The sequence below is a fragment of the Phoxinus phoxinus genome, assembly GCF_949152265.1.
Source record: "Phoxinus phoxinus genome assembly, chromosome: 13".
Lineage (NCBI taxonomy): Eukaryota > Metazoa > Chordata > Actinopteri > Cypriniformes > Leuciscidae > Phoxinus > Phoxinus phoxinus.
Window position 1 is genome coordinate 24,913,571 of NC_136888.1, and position 17,687 is coordinate 24,931,257.

General features: G+C 37.6%; 2 protein-coding genes across 2 annotated transcripts in view; one reads left to right on the forward strand and one right to left on the reverse strand.

Moving 5' to 3' along the window:
• Positions 1 to 6,930: 6,930 nt before the first annotated feature.
• LOC307009004 (required for drug-induced death protein 1) lies at positions 6,931 to 8,551 on the reverse strand (the record flags this gene model as incomplete). Its single annotated transcript, XM_079632375.1, has 2 exons — positions 8,187 to 8,551; positions 6,931 to 7,068 (listed from the first exon to the last, which is right to left on the reverse strand). Exons 1-2 carry the CDS (start codon positions 8,457 to 8,459, stop codon positions 6,931 to 6,933), a joined length of 411 nt encoding a protein of 136 aa, XP_079488501.1. The 5' UTR covers positions 8,460 to 8,551.
• Positions 8,552 to 9,866: 1,315 nt separating this feature from the next.
• apoba (apolipoprotein Ba) overlaps positions 9,867 to 17,687 on the forward strand; it is a 30,889-nt gene continuing 23,068 nt past the window's right edge. The window contains exons 1-3 of the mRNA XM_079632374.1: positions 9,867 to 9,931; positions 10,333 to 10,392; positions 14,724 to 14,836. Coding sequence (XP_079488500.1) covers positions 9,880 to 9,931; positions 10,333 to 10,392; positions 14,724 to 14,836 — 225 coding nt within the window. The 5' untranslated portion in view covers positions 9,867 to 9,879. The remainder of the gene's footprint in view (positions 9,932 to 10,332; positions 10,393 to 14,723; positions 14,837 to 17,687) is intronic.

Sequence of the window (17,687 nt, forward strand, 5' to 3'; positions counted from 1 at the left end):
CACAGCTTAATCTGCAAGGCTCAATATTCCTGCAGCATCACCAAACCAGAAATATGTTTGTTTAAACAAGTATGATTTTACAATTAAATGTTACAATGTTTTTTTGATGGAAGCTTCCTATCGAACTGAAGGAAAAATATACTACGTTAAAATATATGATAAACGTAGCAAAGGACATTGCACTAAATTAGTTTGAATGAGACAATTAAGAGCACAGTGTCAGAAATCTGCCTGTCTTTAGCCTTTATATCAATTTATTATATATTTTATTTATTTATTAAGTAACTGAATTTAAGCTGTTTATTACAAAAACATCATAATATACAAATATTATATTTTTATTATTTAAATATTTTTACATTCCTAATTATAATATTAACTAGACATGTACATTTTCTGAAGAAAATGTGAGTGGTGCTTGCTGTGGTTGGTAGTTGGGTGTTCTGGTTTGTTGCCAGGTTGTTGCTAGGCAGTAGCTATGGTGTTTGCTATTGTGTTGCTAGGCAGTTGGTAGGTTAAGGGTGGATGTGTAATGGTTAGTTCTTTGCATGTGCATTGCTGGGCAGGTGCTTAGGTGTTCTGGGTGGTTACTAGGGCTTTGTTAAGTGTAACGGAGGCAAGCTTGTAAGAGCTGTGTGTGTGTAAACCTCCCTCCCCGGGCCACAAGAGGCGCGCTGGCAACTGACGCCCTTGTTAGTGCTCCCACCTCCCATGCCGGTGACGCTGGTTCGAATCCTGCTTGGAGCGTGTCAAGTAGGACCAGTTATATGCAATTGCTAAAGTGGTTGCTAGGCAGTAGAAAGGGTGTTTACCATTGTGTTGCTAAGCAATTGCTAGGGTGTTCTAGGTGGCTGCTATAGTGTTGGTATGTGATTGCTAGGGTGCTATGTGCTGTTAATAGGCAGTTGCTAGGATGTTAAGGGTGGTTGTAGTAGGGTGTAATTGGTAGTTGCAGTTGCTAAGTTGTTCTGGGTTACTAGGGCTTCGCTGGCCAATTGCTAGGGTGTTGCTAGGCAGTTGCCAGGGTGTTCATGTGTGGTAGTGTTTTGAATGTGAAAATTCCATTTTGAAATACATTTCCTGTTATCCAAACTAGGTTGTCTCAGACCTCACAATAATTTAGAAAATATTTCAAGTTTCTATTTGAGTCAACAGAGAATGTAAATATCATAACAACTGCTGATGCTTGTTTTGGTCTTCTGTGCATCTTCCAACAGCCTCTTGTTCTTGTACGGAGTCGGTCTGTCTGTGTTTGATTGTGATATAATGAAACACAATCTGTCAATGTCTTCAAGTGCTGGGAAGATTTCTGCTTTTTAATTTGTACCCAGTGTATTTATTGACAAAGGCAGATTATTTGGAAGATTAAGTCATAGCTTCCTCTTGTGTCTTGCAGCAAATGACAGATATAAACCACATAAGGTCAAGCTGACCAGCTGAAGGGTGAACTTTGGGAAGACTGAATGGCAGATTTTAATAATGGCAGCCTCCTGCTTCTCATAATTTCTCAGCTGTCTTTTTTTTTATCAAAGGCACGCTCATCATAGACCAGAAGACTGGGTTTTAACCCATAACAAAAACACCTTGCTTAAATTTATTAAACGATACAAATTGACAGTAATTGAAAATGAATATAGGGAGCTGGAGGTAAATACCACATTTATCAGACAACATCAGTGGCAAGATGTCTTTTAATTAGATTTAGCTTTCTAAATTCAGCTTTTGGGAGGTCTAATAAATGGCAAGACAACAGAACACTGTGTGTAATATTGGCAGACTTATAAAAACATCTTTGACTTCAATTAGTTTGATATTTAATGTTAAAAGTGGAACTTGATAAGATCAAAGTGAAACACATTATTATAATCAGAAATCTGCCTTCAGTACAGATTTAACTGTTCTTATGTTTTTGTTGTGCTTTAAAACTTTATTGTCTACAATAAAAATGTATACAAAATATATACATGATTCAAGTACGAGTAAAGAATAATACAGAAATCTAATAAAATATTAAATATAGAACCTGTCATGGTACAGTAGGGTTCTATACAAGGAGAAATGTCTCAAATTAAGTTTAACAGGTTATTTTATTTTAGTTATAATGTATGTTTATGAGCTGTTTAATTCATAAAATTTAATTAAAATTAAATGAATTAAAACAAAATGAATTAAAAGTAAATCTATAAATTGATCCAATGATGAGAATCCCTAGGTTGTATATGAAGTCCCTGACTCTCTATATAGAACCTTTTCCTCTGAGATTCTAAAATATGTTTTTAATATTTAGCACAAATTACTGCTGATACATATTCTTGGTAGCCAGTGGATGACTAAAATGTCCTAAAAACTTCAAATATGAGTTTGAGAATGTCCTAATGTCTGTTAGGATTTATCTTCCTCAAGACTTTTTTGTGGTTTTATTTGTTATGACTTTTAGATTATTAAGTGATGAGTGTATTATTTTTAAGCCTGTAATTTAATTTGCTTCATGTACTTCAGAATGACCTGGCACCTCTTAAAAAGAGTGTTTTCTTATCTCGTAACTGAGTGATCACAGCCCACCTATTAAGTCAAGTTCTACCACAGCACCTGTAAGGAGGAGAGTGCCAGCTGAATACACCCATGAACCCTTAATCTCCTTTGGCCTATAGATCACATTTCAGCCATGCAACCCTGTCCAACGCCCTCTGATAAATAAAAAAAGTGCATCTTAAGTCTCAAACATTCCTATCTTTGTACAGCTGCTCCCCTCCTTTCTGATGGCCATCTTGTTGGCTGACTTTTAATGTCCCTCCCTTTGTTAAACAACAACAAAATTCACTTTACAAATGACTAAAACTTTCCATGCATAGACTTACACTGGAGCACTACGGTATGTTGCTGTGAATGCAATTCATATACACTGACTTTGTCACGCTCATGCCATTCCTTTACCGTGCCTGTTAGCTACAGTATGTGTAGACCTGAAACATAAAAGCAGTGAGTTGTGTTGTGCAAGTGCATCTTAGGTAATGATGAAATGACTGGAAATGAACCTGTGGGGAAATCCCTGGCATGTTGATAATTAATTAGTAAAACTGGAACAACCCAGAAAACATCAAACAAGAAAGAGAAGAGTATTGTGCGGGAAACCAAGTTACAAGACACTGCCCTAGTATTCTGCATCCTTATTTTGATTTGGTATCTGGATATTTAGTTTAAACTTGCTACCCAGAGCCCACTTTAAATCAGTAATACTAATACTAATAATTATAAATCAGGTGTTTATATCAGCAATTCATTTAAATAATCTATTTTTAATTTATTAATTTATTTATTATAACATACAAGTTTCAGTGGGGTTCAAAAGTTTCTAGGGATTAAGTATGTTTATGAGTTGTTTAATTCATAAAATGGGAGTCTTTCGGTCTTTTTATTTAAAGGAATTAAATGAGGATTAAAAGATTTAAAGGGTTAGTTCGAGATTGTAAAACGAATCCATTTGAACTGAACGGTTTAGTCCAAATTTTCTGAAGAGACACAATTGCTTTATAAGATTAACAGATTTAACCTGAACCTCAACCGAACCTGCTTGACGCTCGAGAACAAACTTCTTGCGGAAGCTCTAACGTGCTGCTTAACACACAATTATTGAACCTAATTGGTTATTGTGGAAACTGAAACGTGCTTCGTAACACGAGAATGAACCTCGTTGATTCTTATGGAGTTTAAACCATAGGCAGTATATAAGATGGACACAGCGACCCCATAGATTTCAACGGAGAAAAGTGAAGCCCATTAGAAGCACTCACTTCCTGATGGCCAGGCGTACTGCTCAGGCTCAAACTGAGCTTGATGACGTAGATGTGACGTGAGTCTTCTAGTAGCTGTGCCGAGAGAAATCTTAATCATTCCCTTCCGAATCTCACGGAGAGCGTGAGTATTAGCTGTCCATAAGCTAGCAGCAGGATCAACTTTATCACTCTCTATGGGCTTCTCCCTTGACTTTATCGGCCTTTATGCCTCCACGTCACCCCGATTGCCTGCGAGCTTCTCCGCCTGTCTATACGATAATTTCTCGACCGTGCGACAGAAAGTCGAGTGGTTATGACGCAATCGTTAGCCTACTTTTACAAAAACTGCTTCTACGGGGCCATAACGTAAGATACAAAGTAATGGAGCCTTTTATACATTGTCGTGTTTCTTTAGAAATAAATAATGGACAAATGGAGTCTTTGGACGCCTCAGATGTAAAGTTTTTCGCTGTCAAAGTGACGCCAAAATGAATGGGAGTCAATGGAATGCTAACAGCAGGTGATGTCTGCTACAATGGCGGCCCCCGGGGAAGCTTCAGTTTCCGGCGGATGGATTACCCCCTTGGTTTAAACCCTATGGTTTAAACAAACGTTTCCAATCACAAAGTTGAGGCGGGCTTTACATGATGACGATCGCTCTGATTGGTTTTAGGTCTATCCAATTGCGCCCAGAGGCATTTGAGCGACGTCCGTTGGTGACGCCCCTTTGGAAATGGGCTGTGAACTAACCTTCCCCAGAGTGTCAACCAGGCTACCTCGTTGATTTTTGTAGAGTTTTAAACGTGCTGCGTAACACGTGAATAATGAACCTTGTTGGTTCTTGAGGAAGCTCAAACGTGCATGCTGCGTAACACGAGAATGAACCTTGATGGTTTTCGCACGTCAAGCGAACATGCTTGAGCTTCCATTAACCACAACTGGTGAGTGAGTTGATGAATGCTTCACTCTAAAAAAAAGTGGTTCTTCAGCGGTTCTTTGCAGGGCTTATGGTGCTATATACTGTAGCACCACTGCCATTTTAAGAACCTGTTAAGCCCAGTTTGGTTCTTCAGCGGTTCTTCACCGGTTCTTTGGGGTGGTTAAGGTGCTCTTATGGTTCTACATAGCACCATTTGACAAAGGTGAGGTGCTATATGGCACTTAAAGTGGTTCCCCTATGATTACAACAAGCCAATGAACCACTTTTAGTGCTATTTAGCACCATTTGTGTTTAGAGTGTTATATGTGGATAAAAGCCTAAATTAAAACTGTTCATCATATAAAGCGACCGTGTCTCTTGACAAAATTTGTTTTAAACGGATCAATTCAGAAGGATTAGTTTTACGGTCTCTTTATGAACTTTTTGAAGTGACAAAGTAGTTGTGTAGACTGTCAATAGAAGGGACAGAAATCTCTCAGAAATATCTTCATTTGTGTTTCAAGATGAACTAAGTCTTACATATTTGGAACGACATTCGAGGGTGACATTTTTTTTCACCAGGGAATAAAGAAAAAGAAAAAAGTTCTTGGTCAAACTGTAGTTGTGGACTGAAATAATACATTTAAACTATTTGCAAAAAATATTTTATTTTTAAATATACACATTCACTCTTATTTGGATGTCTAATATCTCGTTAACACAAACTTCATCACATTCAGTTAGCCTATTTCATGAATCATGTAATTGATAGCATATATTCAATTCAAAAGTAACATTTGATAAAACAGTTGAGTAGTTTGTATCACTAGATATTACTGTCGGTGGTTGAACATTTCCATCAACAGTTGTCAAATATTAATGTTTTTAGCTACTTGCACCTTACAATGCACTCTTTTACCATTAAAACTAAAGCATTCACACATTCTGTAAACAGTAAGACCCGCCTTCTTTGATTTAATTGCATTGCCATCTCAGTCATTTTGACATTGACGAGCGCTGTTAGATCAGCCTAAAAATATAACTTTAAAAACTATTTATCAAATATTTGGGGGTGGGGAAAATTTGGTCATTTCCATTTATAATTATTCAATATCTATGGTCGTTACGGCCCTGCTATATAGAAACTTTTCTTCAGTGTACATAGATAATATTTTGTTTGTCTGTCTATCTATATCTATGGCCTGGTTTCACAGACAGGGTTTAGGATTAGGCCTTAGTTCAATTAGGACATTTAAGTATACACTTGTATAAACGTGCCCATTAGTGTGCATCCTGAGATGAAACAATGTCACTGACATATATTAAGATATACGTTTTTTTCCCCAGTTAAAACAGCTCAGACATGCATTTTAGTCTGGGACTAGGCTTGAACCTGGTCTGTGAAACCAGGGGTAAATGTATTCATTTCTGTTGTCCTACACAATGCTGTCACCTATTGGTGAACAAATGGAAGTTAATTTCAGGCTTGAAATAGTTTTAGCAATATTAGCAAGCATTTCAAGTCCAATTTATTCTTATTCAATTCATTTGTACAATCTGTGAATAAACATTAATTTAATAACAATATTTTTGTTCAATCCAAAGTCTAAATCCTGTTAAAAAAGTGTTACTTCACATTACAAAAAAGTGCAGAATAGTTCAAACTGTGCTGTTGAATCACATTTATGCTTATACAATGTACTTGCAACATTCATAATAATTAAATAGAGATTCATAATAGAGAAACAATAGAACTACTGATAACAAACTTAACACACTTTGTTCCACCTGTTTAGCATTACTATTCAGTCCACATCCGTTCCTGTCTGTCTTCTCATTGAGAGCACTAAATAAATGCACTCCACTGGCTTAACATCCACAATACCATTATTCAACTTACTTTATCCATCATATCAAAATCAAGAACTTCTTTGTTTGGTAAAAATGTTTGGCCTAAGCCTGTAAAGTTAAACGTTTTAATCAGTTGTGCATTATCAGAAAAATATGTGCATTAATTAATTGTAGTCCATCACAGCCCCTGCTCTGTATTTTCTTATTAAAGGCAAATTATCTCACAAATGTAGTCTCTTCATTGCCATCTCTTTTGATAACAGTGGCATGTAAATCAAAATACATCTTTTGCACTTCCACTGATGTGGAAGGGTTGCAGTAAAAATGGGGATCCAACACTGATCACTGTGCTACTCATAATGTAACCACCTGATCTTGAGTCATGTGTTAGACGTGAGATCTGGCTCTGTGGATGTCTGGCACTATTGTGGTAGCGGCACCCAGTGGCATAGAATAAGCCGTGCTGAAATTCTGCAGTCCAACCACTAGACACTTCCAGCTGTATCGAAGAGCTTTTCCCACATTCTGCAAAAAAAAAAAAAAAAAAAGTGTGGGCGAACAAAGATGAATAAACCAAATACAATATTCAAAGTACCACCCATGTATACAGTACTTACTCTACTTCTTTTGTAATGATGAAAAAGCAGCTTGTTTGCAAACTTTTTATTAAGAGAAACTATTGTAAATAGATTAAATAATTAACCACGTTATTGTGATGACATTTTAACTATCCTCAATACAAACAATAGGCCTATATTGTTGAGAGGACAAAATAAAACAAGAAATGTCTGCTTATGTTTTAGCATTTTACTCACTGATAAGTATTTTAGCAATTTAATTAATAATTTTTATATTGCTAAACTACATCATAGCCTAGCCTATATTCTAACCACTTGTGAAAGACAAATCGTCTTTCACAAGTGCTTAGGATAGGCTATAGGCTATGATAGACAAATATAGGCCTATTACATTTTTTTCATACAATGCCATATTTTTGATACTTTAAAAATATGAAATAATGTTTCTGTAATTATTTCCTTATTTTGGTGTTTCTGTCTTATTTACGAAAATATTGTAATGTCCGCAACACTGCTACTAACTCCCATATTTAATGAAAATGCAACGTTTCGACCCTACTGGGTCTTCTTTAGGCAAATGATAAAACACATTTGATACAGAGATAAATAGGCCTTATATATCTGCTGCTTATTTACATCATTGTTTCTGCACCACGTAGACTTTAAGGGATAGTTCACCCAAAAATGAAAATTCTGTCTTCCAAACCTTCCAAACCTCAAGTTGTTCCAAACCTGTATGAATTTCTATCTTCAGTTGAAGATAGGATATTTTAAAAACTATCTAACAAACAGCTGATGGACCGCATTGACTTCCATATTGAAAAAACAAAACAAAAACAAAAACAACTAAATTAATGGTGCCCCACAGCTGTTTGGTTACCCACATTATATTCTTTTGTGTTCAGCAGAAGAAATACATTCAAGTATTGATCAAATTGAGGGTGAGTAGCATGATGGCCGAATTTTCATTTTTGGGTGAACTATCCCTTTAAATCAGTTTAGCTTTTTTACTGTCATAAACATCATGCTCAGACAAACAACGAACTTTGACAGTTAACAACGTACTTTTCTTAACTTTTTATATTTGTCTTGTTTTTTCTTGATATTGTCATCTCGTGGTTGGTCAATGTCATCCTCAACCAGCGGTTGGTATTTCTCCGGTAGAAAAGCGATGTGCACTTGTTTGGCGGACTTTTCTTTCTTGCTCACGCACTTCGTTGATTCCAGAGTCTTGATTCCTTCCTCGGCTGATTGAGCGTCGTTAATAGGAACAATTTTAGATCGGTCCTCCTTTCTATGTTTTGATTTCCGCTTGAACTTGACACGTTTTCGAGACATTTTCTTCGCATCTAAAATACACTGTCCATCGAAATCAGATGATCAATACTCTGTCAAGTGCGAAGTTCACTGAACTTCGACCGGAATTATTCAACGCATGCGCTGTTAACAGATCCTGAGGTTATGTCATTTGTGTGAGTATCGTATCACTTTTGTTTTTGAGTTGGTATTTAGTTGTGTTATAGCCTACACTACCCTAGAGTCTTATTATGTAACATGACATATAATTGAATAATTACAACATTTGGTGACTTTAAATTAAACAGTAGCCTAGACTACTGAATCACAGTCCAGCTTGATATGTGGTTTATCTGAGAGGCAATGGTGGATTGTTTGATTTTGTCAAACAATTAAAAAAAAAGCCTTTTCTTTTTATAGACATATCATGCACTGAAACATTACATAATTAAAAGATAAAACTTTTCCTGGCTGCTATGCTATACCTTCATGGCCATCTCTGACTGCTCCATGCTTTGGACATGTGATCACCCATTGATTTTTGGAGTTTACAGATAAGGCACTTGCAGTTTGAGAAATAAAATATGCTTCATTCCTTACCTTAAAAGAATATACAACATTTTAGTCTGCCAGGCCAAGTATGTGGTTAGGTTATTTCATTTTAGGTTTTGGTATGACAATCTTTACACTTTGTTGCATCCCAACTACTGGTTTAGCCTACTACATGAGCAAATGCACACATTAGCATGTGCATTGCGACAAAAAAAACTTTGCTATTTGATTAGTTTTTGTATACAATTATTAAATTAAATTATTTATTAAATACTTTTTTTGTAGCTTAAAAAAAGACAATTTTGTAATCCACTGTCAAGAAGAGGATTGTCAATATTATGCAACCCTTTCTTAACAATGAAGGTTACTTTACATGTTGCCATATCAGCTTGGACTCCTATACATCAATTAACATATTGATTAGATCTGTGAATCAGGCGTTATGAAATACTACCCTAAAATAGGACAGTGGGTATACAGTATAGGCCAAGTCACAAAGTTAGGGAACAGTGGGTGAATTCTCAAGTAAAATTTACTTGGCCATGAACCATACACCAATGAAACCTGTACATTTTTCATTTCACTCAAGTTTTATGCTAAGTTTCATTTAGCATAATTGTATTTATATATACACTTGTACACACCTGTGTTTAAAAAATAGATGCCCTGCATTTATAAACATATTTATTAACCATGTTTTTCATGTGTTCACCGTGTGTTCTCAAATAGAATATGTTCATGAACTTTGAAAGTCAGAGTTGTCATTTTGTGGTCTTTTGACTGATTGGAGGAGGTTTCAGTTGGAGGCTTTGGGGGTGGGAGGCATGCTATAAAGGTTGTGCTGGGTGGAAATTTTTAAGAGAAGTTAGTAAAAAAACAAAGAAAGAAAAAGTTTTTAGGGACCATAAAGATGGACACTACGTTGTGTCTATTACTCCTCCTCAGTGCACATTTATTTGCAGGTAAGATTTTTTTTATTACTCTTTTATAAGTTTGGACTATACATTTGTACTCTATGTTTGTGCTATCTACATCTTGCCCTATTTTAACAATTATACCTTTGCAGATTCCCTATTTTTCTTATTTTTCATCCTATCGTTATTCTTAATTTTTTATTATTAGGTATTTTTCTTACGCAAATTTCCAATGAAAGTTTCTAGTAATTATTATGAAAACAGATTATACTAAATGTAATATATTGAAGTGTTTGAATTGAAGTCTAGAGATTGTTCACTGTTTTTACATTTAAGTTTTTCTGTCTTAGAAGAACTCTGTAGTTATTGTTTACTGAGATTTGCTGTGTTTTGCTAAATATAAAGTTGATTTAATTTATTCAGCTACTACTTTTTATCTGTCTCTGTAGAAGGATATGCTGAGGTAGTTGAGGAAGACAGTGGAGAAGAACAACCATCCATATGCCCATGTAAGGAACCAATACACAACATGCTGATTATCTTCTAAAAACTAAAAAGTTAGTTAGTTGTGACATATATTTTTCTATCTGCAACCAATCAGGATGAGTTTCTTTAGTCTGACCAACTGTGTTACTATCGGCTGCAGAAGATAGCAGCACTGAACCCTGGTACATGTGTATGCGTCAAGAATATTGAATCAGTGAGGTGCCACTCTGTCAGCAAATGGTCCAAAGGTCTTCCGTTCAACTGATTATTTAGAACTGACTCTGAAATACTGCAGAAGTCATCGTAAACACTGAGCATGTGAAACCAGGCAATTGTGAAATAATTGGAATAAAGTTTTTTTTTTTTTTATCACTGACATTATAATGACAATTAGGCAGTGGGCCAAGTCTGTTTTTCTCCTTTAGTTTTCGATTTTATAGATCTCCTCCAGGGAACTGGTTAATTTTTTATAACTGGCTTTATAAATTGTTGTTGAGCACATTACTGCTTGTTTCCAACGTCAATTGTTGCACATTAAAAATATAACGTAGATATAATCTCGCTAGCTAACCACAAAATGTTAGCCGGAGTAAGAACCAATCAAAGCTCGTGTTGTTACCTTGTCAACTTGAGTTGACCAATCACGTCATTATTTGAACCGGTGCCCGAAGACCCGGATGTGAACTGAACTCGCGGGCGCGGCGGCCGGTCAGTGGCGAGTCCTCCGTTTTTTGGCTACAGTGTATGGCTGCACCACACATCGTGGAAAGGTAGGTAACTGATTAACACTAGCATTTTCCGAAACATTGTAAAAAGTCTGAATGCATTGGTCTTGGCATATGTTCGCCGAATGCTACACACGTGGGTAATGCTAAGCTATTTTTGTCGTTTTAAATGTAGTATACGGCAAGTTGGCTAGTGTTAGCACCTGAAGTAACTTGGTATGGTAGGATCAGCTTTTTTTTCCTGTGGATACCGCAAGCTAATTATTTATTTAACTGTGTGTTGTAAAGAGTTTATCAAGGGCTTATTTGCATTTGTCTTAAAATGTTGACTATGTCGCTGAAGTTTTTTTTTTTCGTCCAGAAGAAGAAAGTTTTAAAGTTTTTTTTCCATCGTTCAGCCCCTTCCGTGTAACTAGCTAACAGTTATATGAATTTATCTTATTTGAAGTGAAGCTTATGTACTGCGAGAGTATTTCCCAAACATCTCCAGGAGTAAGTTAAACCGCAGGGAGATGTCTAAAACACACACGGTTATATAGTTAGCTTACGTTATCTCCTGATTCCTGTCTAATCGCACATTGTATTTTGTATATTTTGCATGCGTTTCCTCTCCTGATGGTGAAGCCGACATCTGTAGGGCAGAAGGCAGACGCTCTTGGAACACCTCACTTGGGTGAAGTAGGCAACATATTAAGGGTATCTCCATGAGGCAACGTCCACGTTGGATTTATTTTGTATAGTTGGCTAATGTTATAGTAAGGCAAATATTAGATAAGGGGTTTTCAAAGTCTGAGACTGCGTGCCTTCAAACAAAGCGTGGGAAACGACGTGCCCCCCACCACATTTTTAGTTTACTTGGTAAGTTTCGCTCAATTCCTGGATGTCTTTGGGATATAATTATATATTTTTTATCCCATAGGCACTCAACATTTGAGCCAAAATAGCCTAATATTGCTGAACATAACTTCTTACTGCACCAAACAGTTATAAACAAAGGTCTGTCCTAAGGCATTTATTAGTTTCAGCCTGATGAGAGAAAACAGTTCCCAAAAACTACTGTATCTGAACTCACACATGTGGGCTATTCTGTGTGATCTCCTTTTGATAACTAATGCAAGTAATGTAATAGTTTCACTTCCATTGATCCTCCCCTGAAACTGTTTGGAGGCCCGCCACACACTTTGAAAACCCCTGAGTTAGATTATCAACGGCTAACTAGGGCTATTTAGTGAATTTACAACACCAGACAAAAACGAACTTGAACCAGATTAACTTTTATTAGTGTCATGTTATTTAAAGATGTACTCAGGCCATGGCTGCACGCTCACAATGTTGTGTGTTTCATCCTTAGACAGCGTTGGTGCAGTTCCTACATATGGCGCTTTTCCACTGCACGGTACGGCACGGCACGCTTTGGTGCTTTTCCACTGCATGGTACGGCTCGGTTCGGTACGGCTCACTTATGGCGCATTTCCACTGCATGGTACGGTACGGCTCGCTTTAAATGGTACCACCTCTGTTGAGGTTCCAAGCGTACCGTACCGATACTAAATGTGACGTGAAAACACTGCAGATCACTGATTGGTCAGACAGAATCAGCACATCAGCGTCATTGTATTTGCGTCACGAGACACTAAACCCGCTAGATGTAAATAGCCAGACAACAGCCAACGCGGTAGCACCTGTTTTTAGAGTATTTACTTGACAAAAGAGGTAAAAAAAAAATCAAACAAGAAATGGCTGAATCGTGGTCAGTGGACGAGGTGCAGACGTTCCTCTCGTTGGTTGCCGAGGAGTGGATCCAGCGAGAGCTGGATGGGGCAACACGGAATGAAAAAGTGTTCCAAGAAGTAGCACAGCTCTTAGCCGCACACTACAAACTTAAAAAAAAAAAAAAAAAAAAAAAAAAAAGTGACTACCGAGCCAGTAGAGGCGGCAACTATTAACGATCAGTCCCACCCACTTTGAAGCGGTACTAACTGCAGTGGAAAAGCAACCGAGCTAAAGCGAACCGAACCGTACCGAGTCGAGTCGTACCACGCAGTGGAAACGTGAAGCGAGCCGAACCGTTCCGAGCTGAACCGAGCCGTACCATGCAGTGGAAAAGCACCAATAGGCACATGTCTGTGCATGGTAGCTGGTGCTTTCTACATGTGCAGTTCCCCCCCACACATTGTAATGCTTTGCACTGGCAATGCACAAGCTCCAAGACACTTTTTGGTGCTGGTGGAAATGTCATCCAATGAACTGCATAGAATTCCCCCTCGATCCTCCATCCATGCTGCATTGGGGGAGGTATGTCTGGCAGGCTTTGCAAACTTCTCCTGTAGAACAGAGGAATAGAAAATATTTTGGTATATATTCCAGTATGAATAGGATGAATTGTCAGGTAGACAAATATGACAAAGAATGTGTTTATCAAAGGTGGTTACTTTTAATCTAGTAATCTCACTGTTTAGATTTGTAAGAATACCATGTAATGTCTTTGTTTCAAATAAAACATTCCTTTAAAAAAATGACTTGTGTTCAATTCATTGTCAACCTTACACTATTCACTGTAATCTTATATTGAATATGCTTTTTGCCCTTGTTAAATCTCCAGCTTTTCAATAAAATTAAGATAAAGTGTTCAAAAATATACATGAATAAAAAATCACTTTGTGTAGTTAAGATTCACTGGTAGTGTGAGGTTTATTTAACACTTTCTTAAACTAACTACAATACACACATACATAGCCAAAGTTACACGATCAATACACAATTATTTTAATAGAAAATTTGCAGAATTTATGGATTTGATACATACCTTCAGTATCTTTGGCTGCCATTTCTCTCCTCCTACATGCTCTTGCAATGTGATCTTTATTGGTGAAGAGCATGTAGCATTCCCTATGGAAGCCCACATTAACTGGCACATCTTGGGCTCTCCAGGTTTCTGTTAAATTGAATGTTGCTATGGCTTTTTCAGCTATTAAACTCTCAGCAGTGTTGAGGTTAACCCATTTCTGGGCACACTGAACAAATGATGCCCAACTTGTTTGAGAAAATACGGTTATTGGGCTTTTTGCCCTAGTAGAAGCAACATGTATAGCTGCTACAGCACTTCATATTGTCGCACACCGGCTGTCAATCGCGTCCCGCTTTGTTGTTATGCGGTCTATGTAAATTTCTATGTATGTCACGGGTGATCAATAACCTTAGAGGTCTTCTGACGGTAAGTGCACAATGTATAGTATAGCTCGTGTAGACAAAAAGTATATAAAGACTATTTAAATCGCAGGATTTCGTTATAAAGAGAGCAAAGTTACTGTATCAAATATGTTGGTTGTCAGGGAGACGTGACAGGTTGTCAAGGAGACGGGTGATTTGTTTACGTTTTCTGGCGCTACGATTTAGTAGTTCTACAAATTTGCCCGTTTAAAAATGTAAGAGTTTAAATCGATATCTTCATAAAATGTGCACACATCAACGTTGGAAACAATGATTACACTACTTATAAGAATTTTTACATGCCATCTGTAAACAAATCACTTAGTTCCTTGGCAGGGATCTGTGAAATTCACAATTTCGGGGTCCGGCCCACGGCCTAAATGAATGCTTTGTTTCTGAATGCTTTGTTTCTTTTCAAGTGTCTGCAAGGTTCAAAAACCTCAGAAAATATGTTTATCAGTATACAGCCGAGAGCAAAAATGGGGTGACGGGTACAGCTAACCTCAGGAATGGGCCAAAGATCTCCTGTCAGGTACAAAAAAAAAATCCTTAAAATGGCTTTTTATATAAGCATTCACTTCCGCAAAAATGATTTTTCCTCCAAGGCTGCATTTATCTTATGAAAAATACAGTAAAAACTAATATTGTGAATTATTAATGGTGCTTGCCTATAGGCAAAGCAACATTAGTGTTATTGCTCATACTTATTATTCAACTTCTTTTTATTATTCTGGACAAAAGTTCGGCGCGTAACTCGCCCCGCACCGTTTGTCACAGACCCCTGAGTGAGACGTCAAATCGACCGGCTCATTGAGGAGAGGTGTGCTATATCTTTTCTAAGCGATCGGGTGTACGATGTTCGCACAGCGGATGAAAAAGCGGCCAAAAAAGTCCCATTGACTTAACATTGCGGAATTTTCAGAAATTCAAATCCCAACTGTCATTTTTCACACACACAGACACAAAGGGCCTGACACCCCTGCATGTCTCCCCCTCTCTCTCCCTCAGAGGATTTATATTATCAAGCAGCCAATAAGTAATGGCCTAAAATCTTCATAGCCACACCATAGCAACTAGTTACAGCACCCTAGCAACCATAAGCTATAGGCACGAGGCCGCAGGCCTCGTGCACTCATTATAATGCACTCGTTTAATAGAGATTTTAAATACTGCGGCCTCGTGCCTAACCTTAGCCCTAACCCCATAGTAACCATCTGTGGTGCCCTAGCAACCACCCAGAATACCCTAGCAACTGCCTAGCAACCACCTAGCAACCACCCAGAACACCCTAGCAACCACCCAGAACACCCTAGCAACCGCCTAGCAACCACCCAGAACACCCTAGCAACTGCCTAGCAACACCCTAGCAACCACCCAGAACACCCTAGCAACCACCTGAACAACATGAATAAGCCATATCTCAGCAGCAGAACATCGTACAGACATGGTTGTTTGCTCGTATGCAATCATGTACCACACTCTAGCAACCGGGTCGTGTTTTTTGCCACTGCAAGCACCATTCACATTTTCTTCTGGAAATGTACGTTCTAGTTATTATTACAACTTAAATGGCTATATATATATATACAGTGCTCTGCATAAGTTTAGACACCCATGCTAAAGTTGCCTAAAAAGAGGAATAAAAAATCATCTTTTGGAAATTGATCTTAATTCCTTAATTAAAAAAAGTAGGAAAAATCCAAACTTTCAGGACACCAATTTTCTTTGTGAATGAATAATGTATCGTAAATAAATAAAGGTTCTTCCTTAAAATACAGCCTTTGGAATTGGAATTAAAATAGCCCCACATCATCACATACCCTTCACCATACCTAGAGATTGGCATGGTTTTATTTCAGTTAGCCTAATAGCTGGTTTGATTTGCATTGAGAGATGATGTTATGGAAAGTACCCCATGCCAATCTCTAGGTATGGTGAAGGGTATGTGATGATGTGGGGCTATTTTAATTCCAAAGGCCAGGGGAACTTTATCAGGAATGCATAGTATCCTGGATCCATGAAATCTGCCTGCCTCTATGGGAATTTTACATAGGGGTGTCCTGACTTATGCACCCTGTATTTTAAGGAAGAACATTTATTTATTTACAATACATTATTCATTCACAAAGAAAATTAGTGTCCTTAAAGATTGGATTTTTCCAAAAAAAAAAAAAAAAATTAAGGCATTAAAGGAACACTCCGACTTTTTGGGACTTTAGCCTATTCACCTTATCCCCCAGAGTTAGATAAGTCCATACATACCTTTTTTATCTCCGTGTGTGCTATAAGTCTGTTTGACGCACCCACCGCTAGCCTAGCTTAGCACAAAGACTGGATGTAAATGGTTGCAGCTAGCATACTAATCCAAATAAGTGACTAAATAAAACAAACATTTTCCTATTTACATGTTGTGATTTGTATAGTCACAGAGTGTACAAAAAAAAAAATCACATGAGACACAGACATATTTTAACCGTATAAATACTGGGAACTATATTCTCTGAAGGCGAAGCACTGCTACTTGGGCGGAGTGATAACCGCATCACCTGAGACGCGCCGTTGTTTCTTCTGTCAACAAAACCAACGTGACTATACGTGACCTCTAGCTCCGCTCAAGTGAGCGCGTTCGAGGCAACCGCAACAATTCTAACATTACAGGGGATACATGGAGCCCGTAAACAACTGCAATAGTAGTTACCATCCTATTCATATAATAGTGTCACTAACGTTACATTAGATCTCTAAGTTAGCTAATGGCACTGTTACAGTAACGTTAGGCTAAACATTTAAAAAATATAACGGAACACTAACCGTTACCGCAGCCGCTCCACTTTGTCCTGTAACGTTATGTGATATCGATGGGATGGCTGTATCCTTCAGCACACGTTCCTTGTGGCAAATTCCATTTTTTTGAAAATAGTCATCCTCAGTGAAATGTACCGAGCAAACATAATGTCCCTTGATAATCTCATTAACGTTAGGTGTGTTTTGATCAATATCCAGAGCAACTAGCCATTTCTTCATCCGGTCAGCGTTTTTAGTTGGAATTCTATGAAACATCATGGTATTACCTGGTCTCCTCTGTTTATTGTCACAGCTCTTTACAATACAGCGAAAATCCATGATTGTAAACTACGCTTTTACTATTTATTATAAATTGCTGACTCTGTAACCCAAACTCTGAACGAACTCTCTGCTCCTCACCACGGCGCGTCTCAGGTTCTGCGGTTATCACTCCGCCCAAGTAGCAGTGCTTCGCCTTCAGAGAATATAGTTCCCAGTATTTATACGGTTAAAATATGTCTGTGTCTCATGTGACTTTGTTTTTTGTACACTCTGTGACTATACAAATCACAACATGTAAATAGGAAAATGTTTGTTTT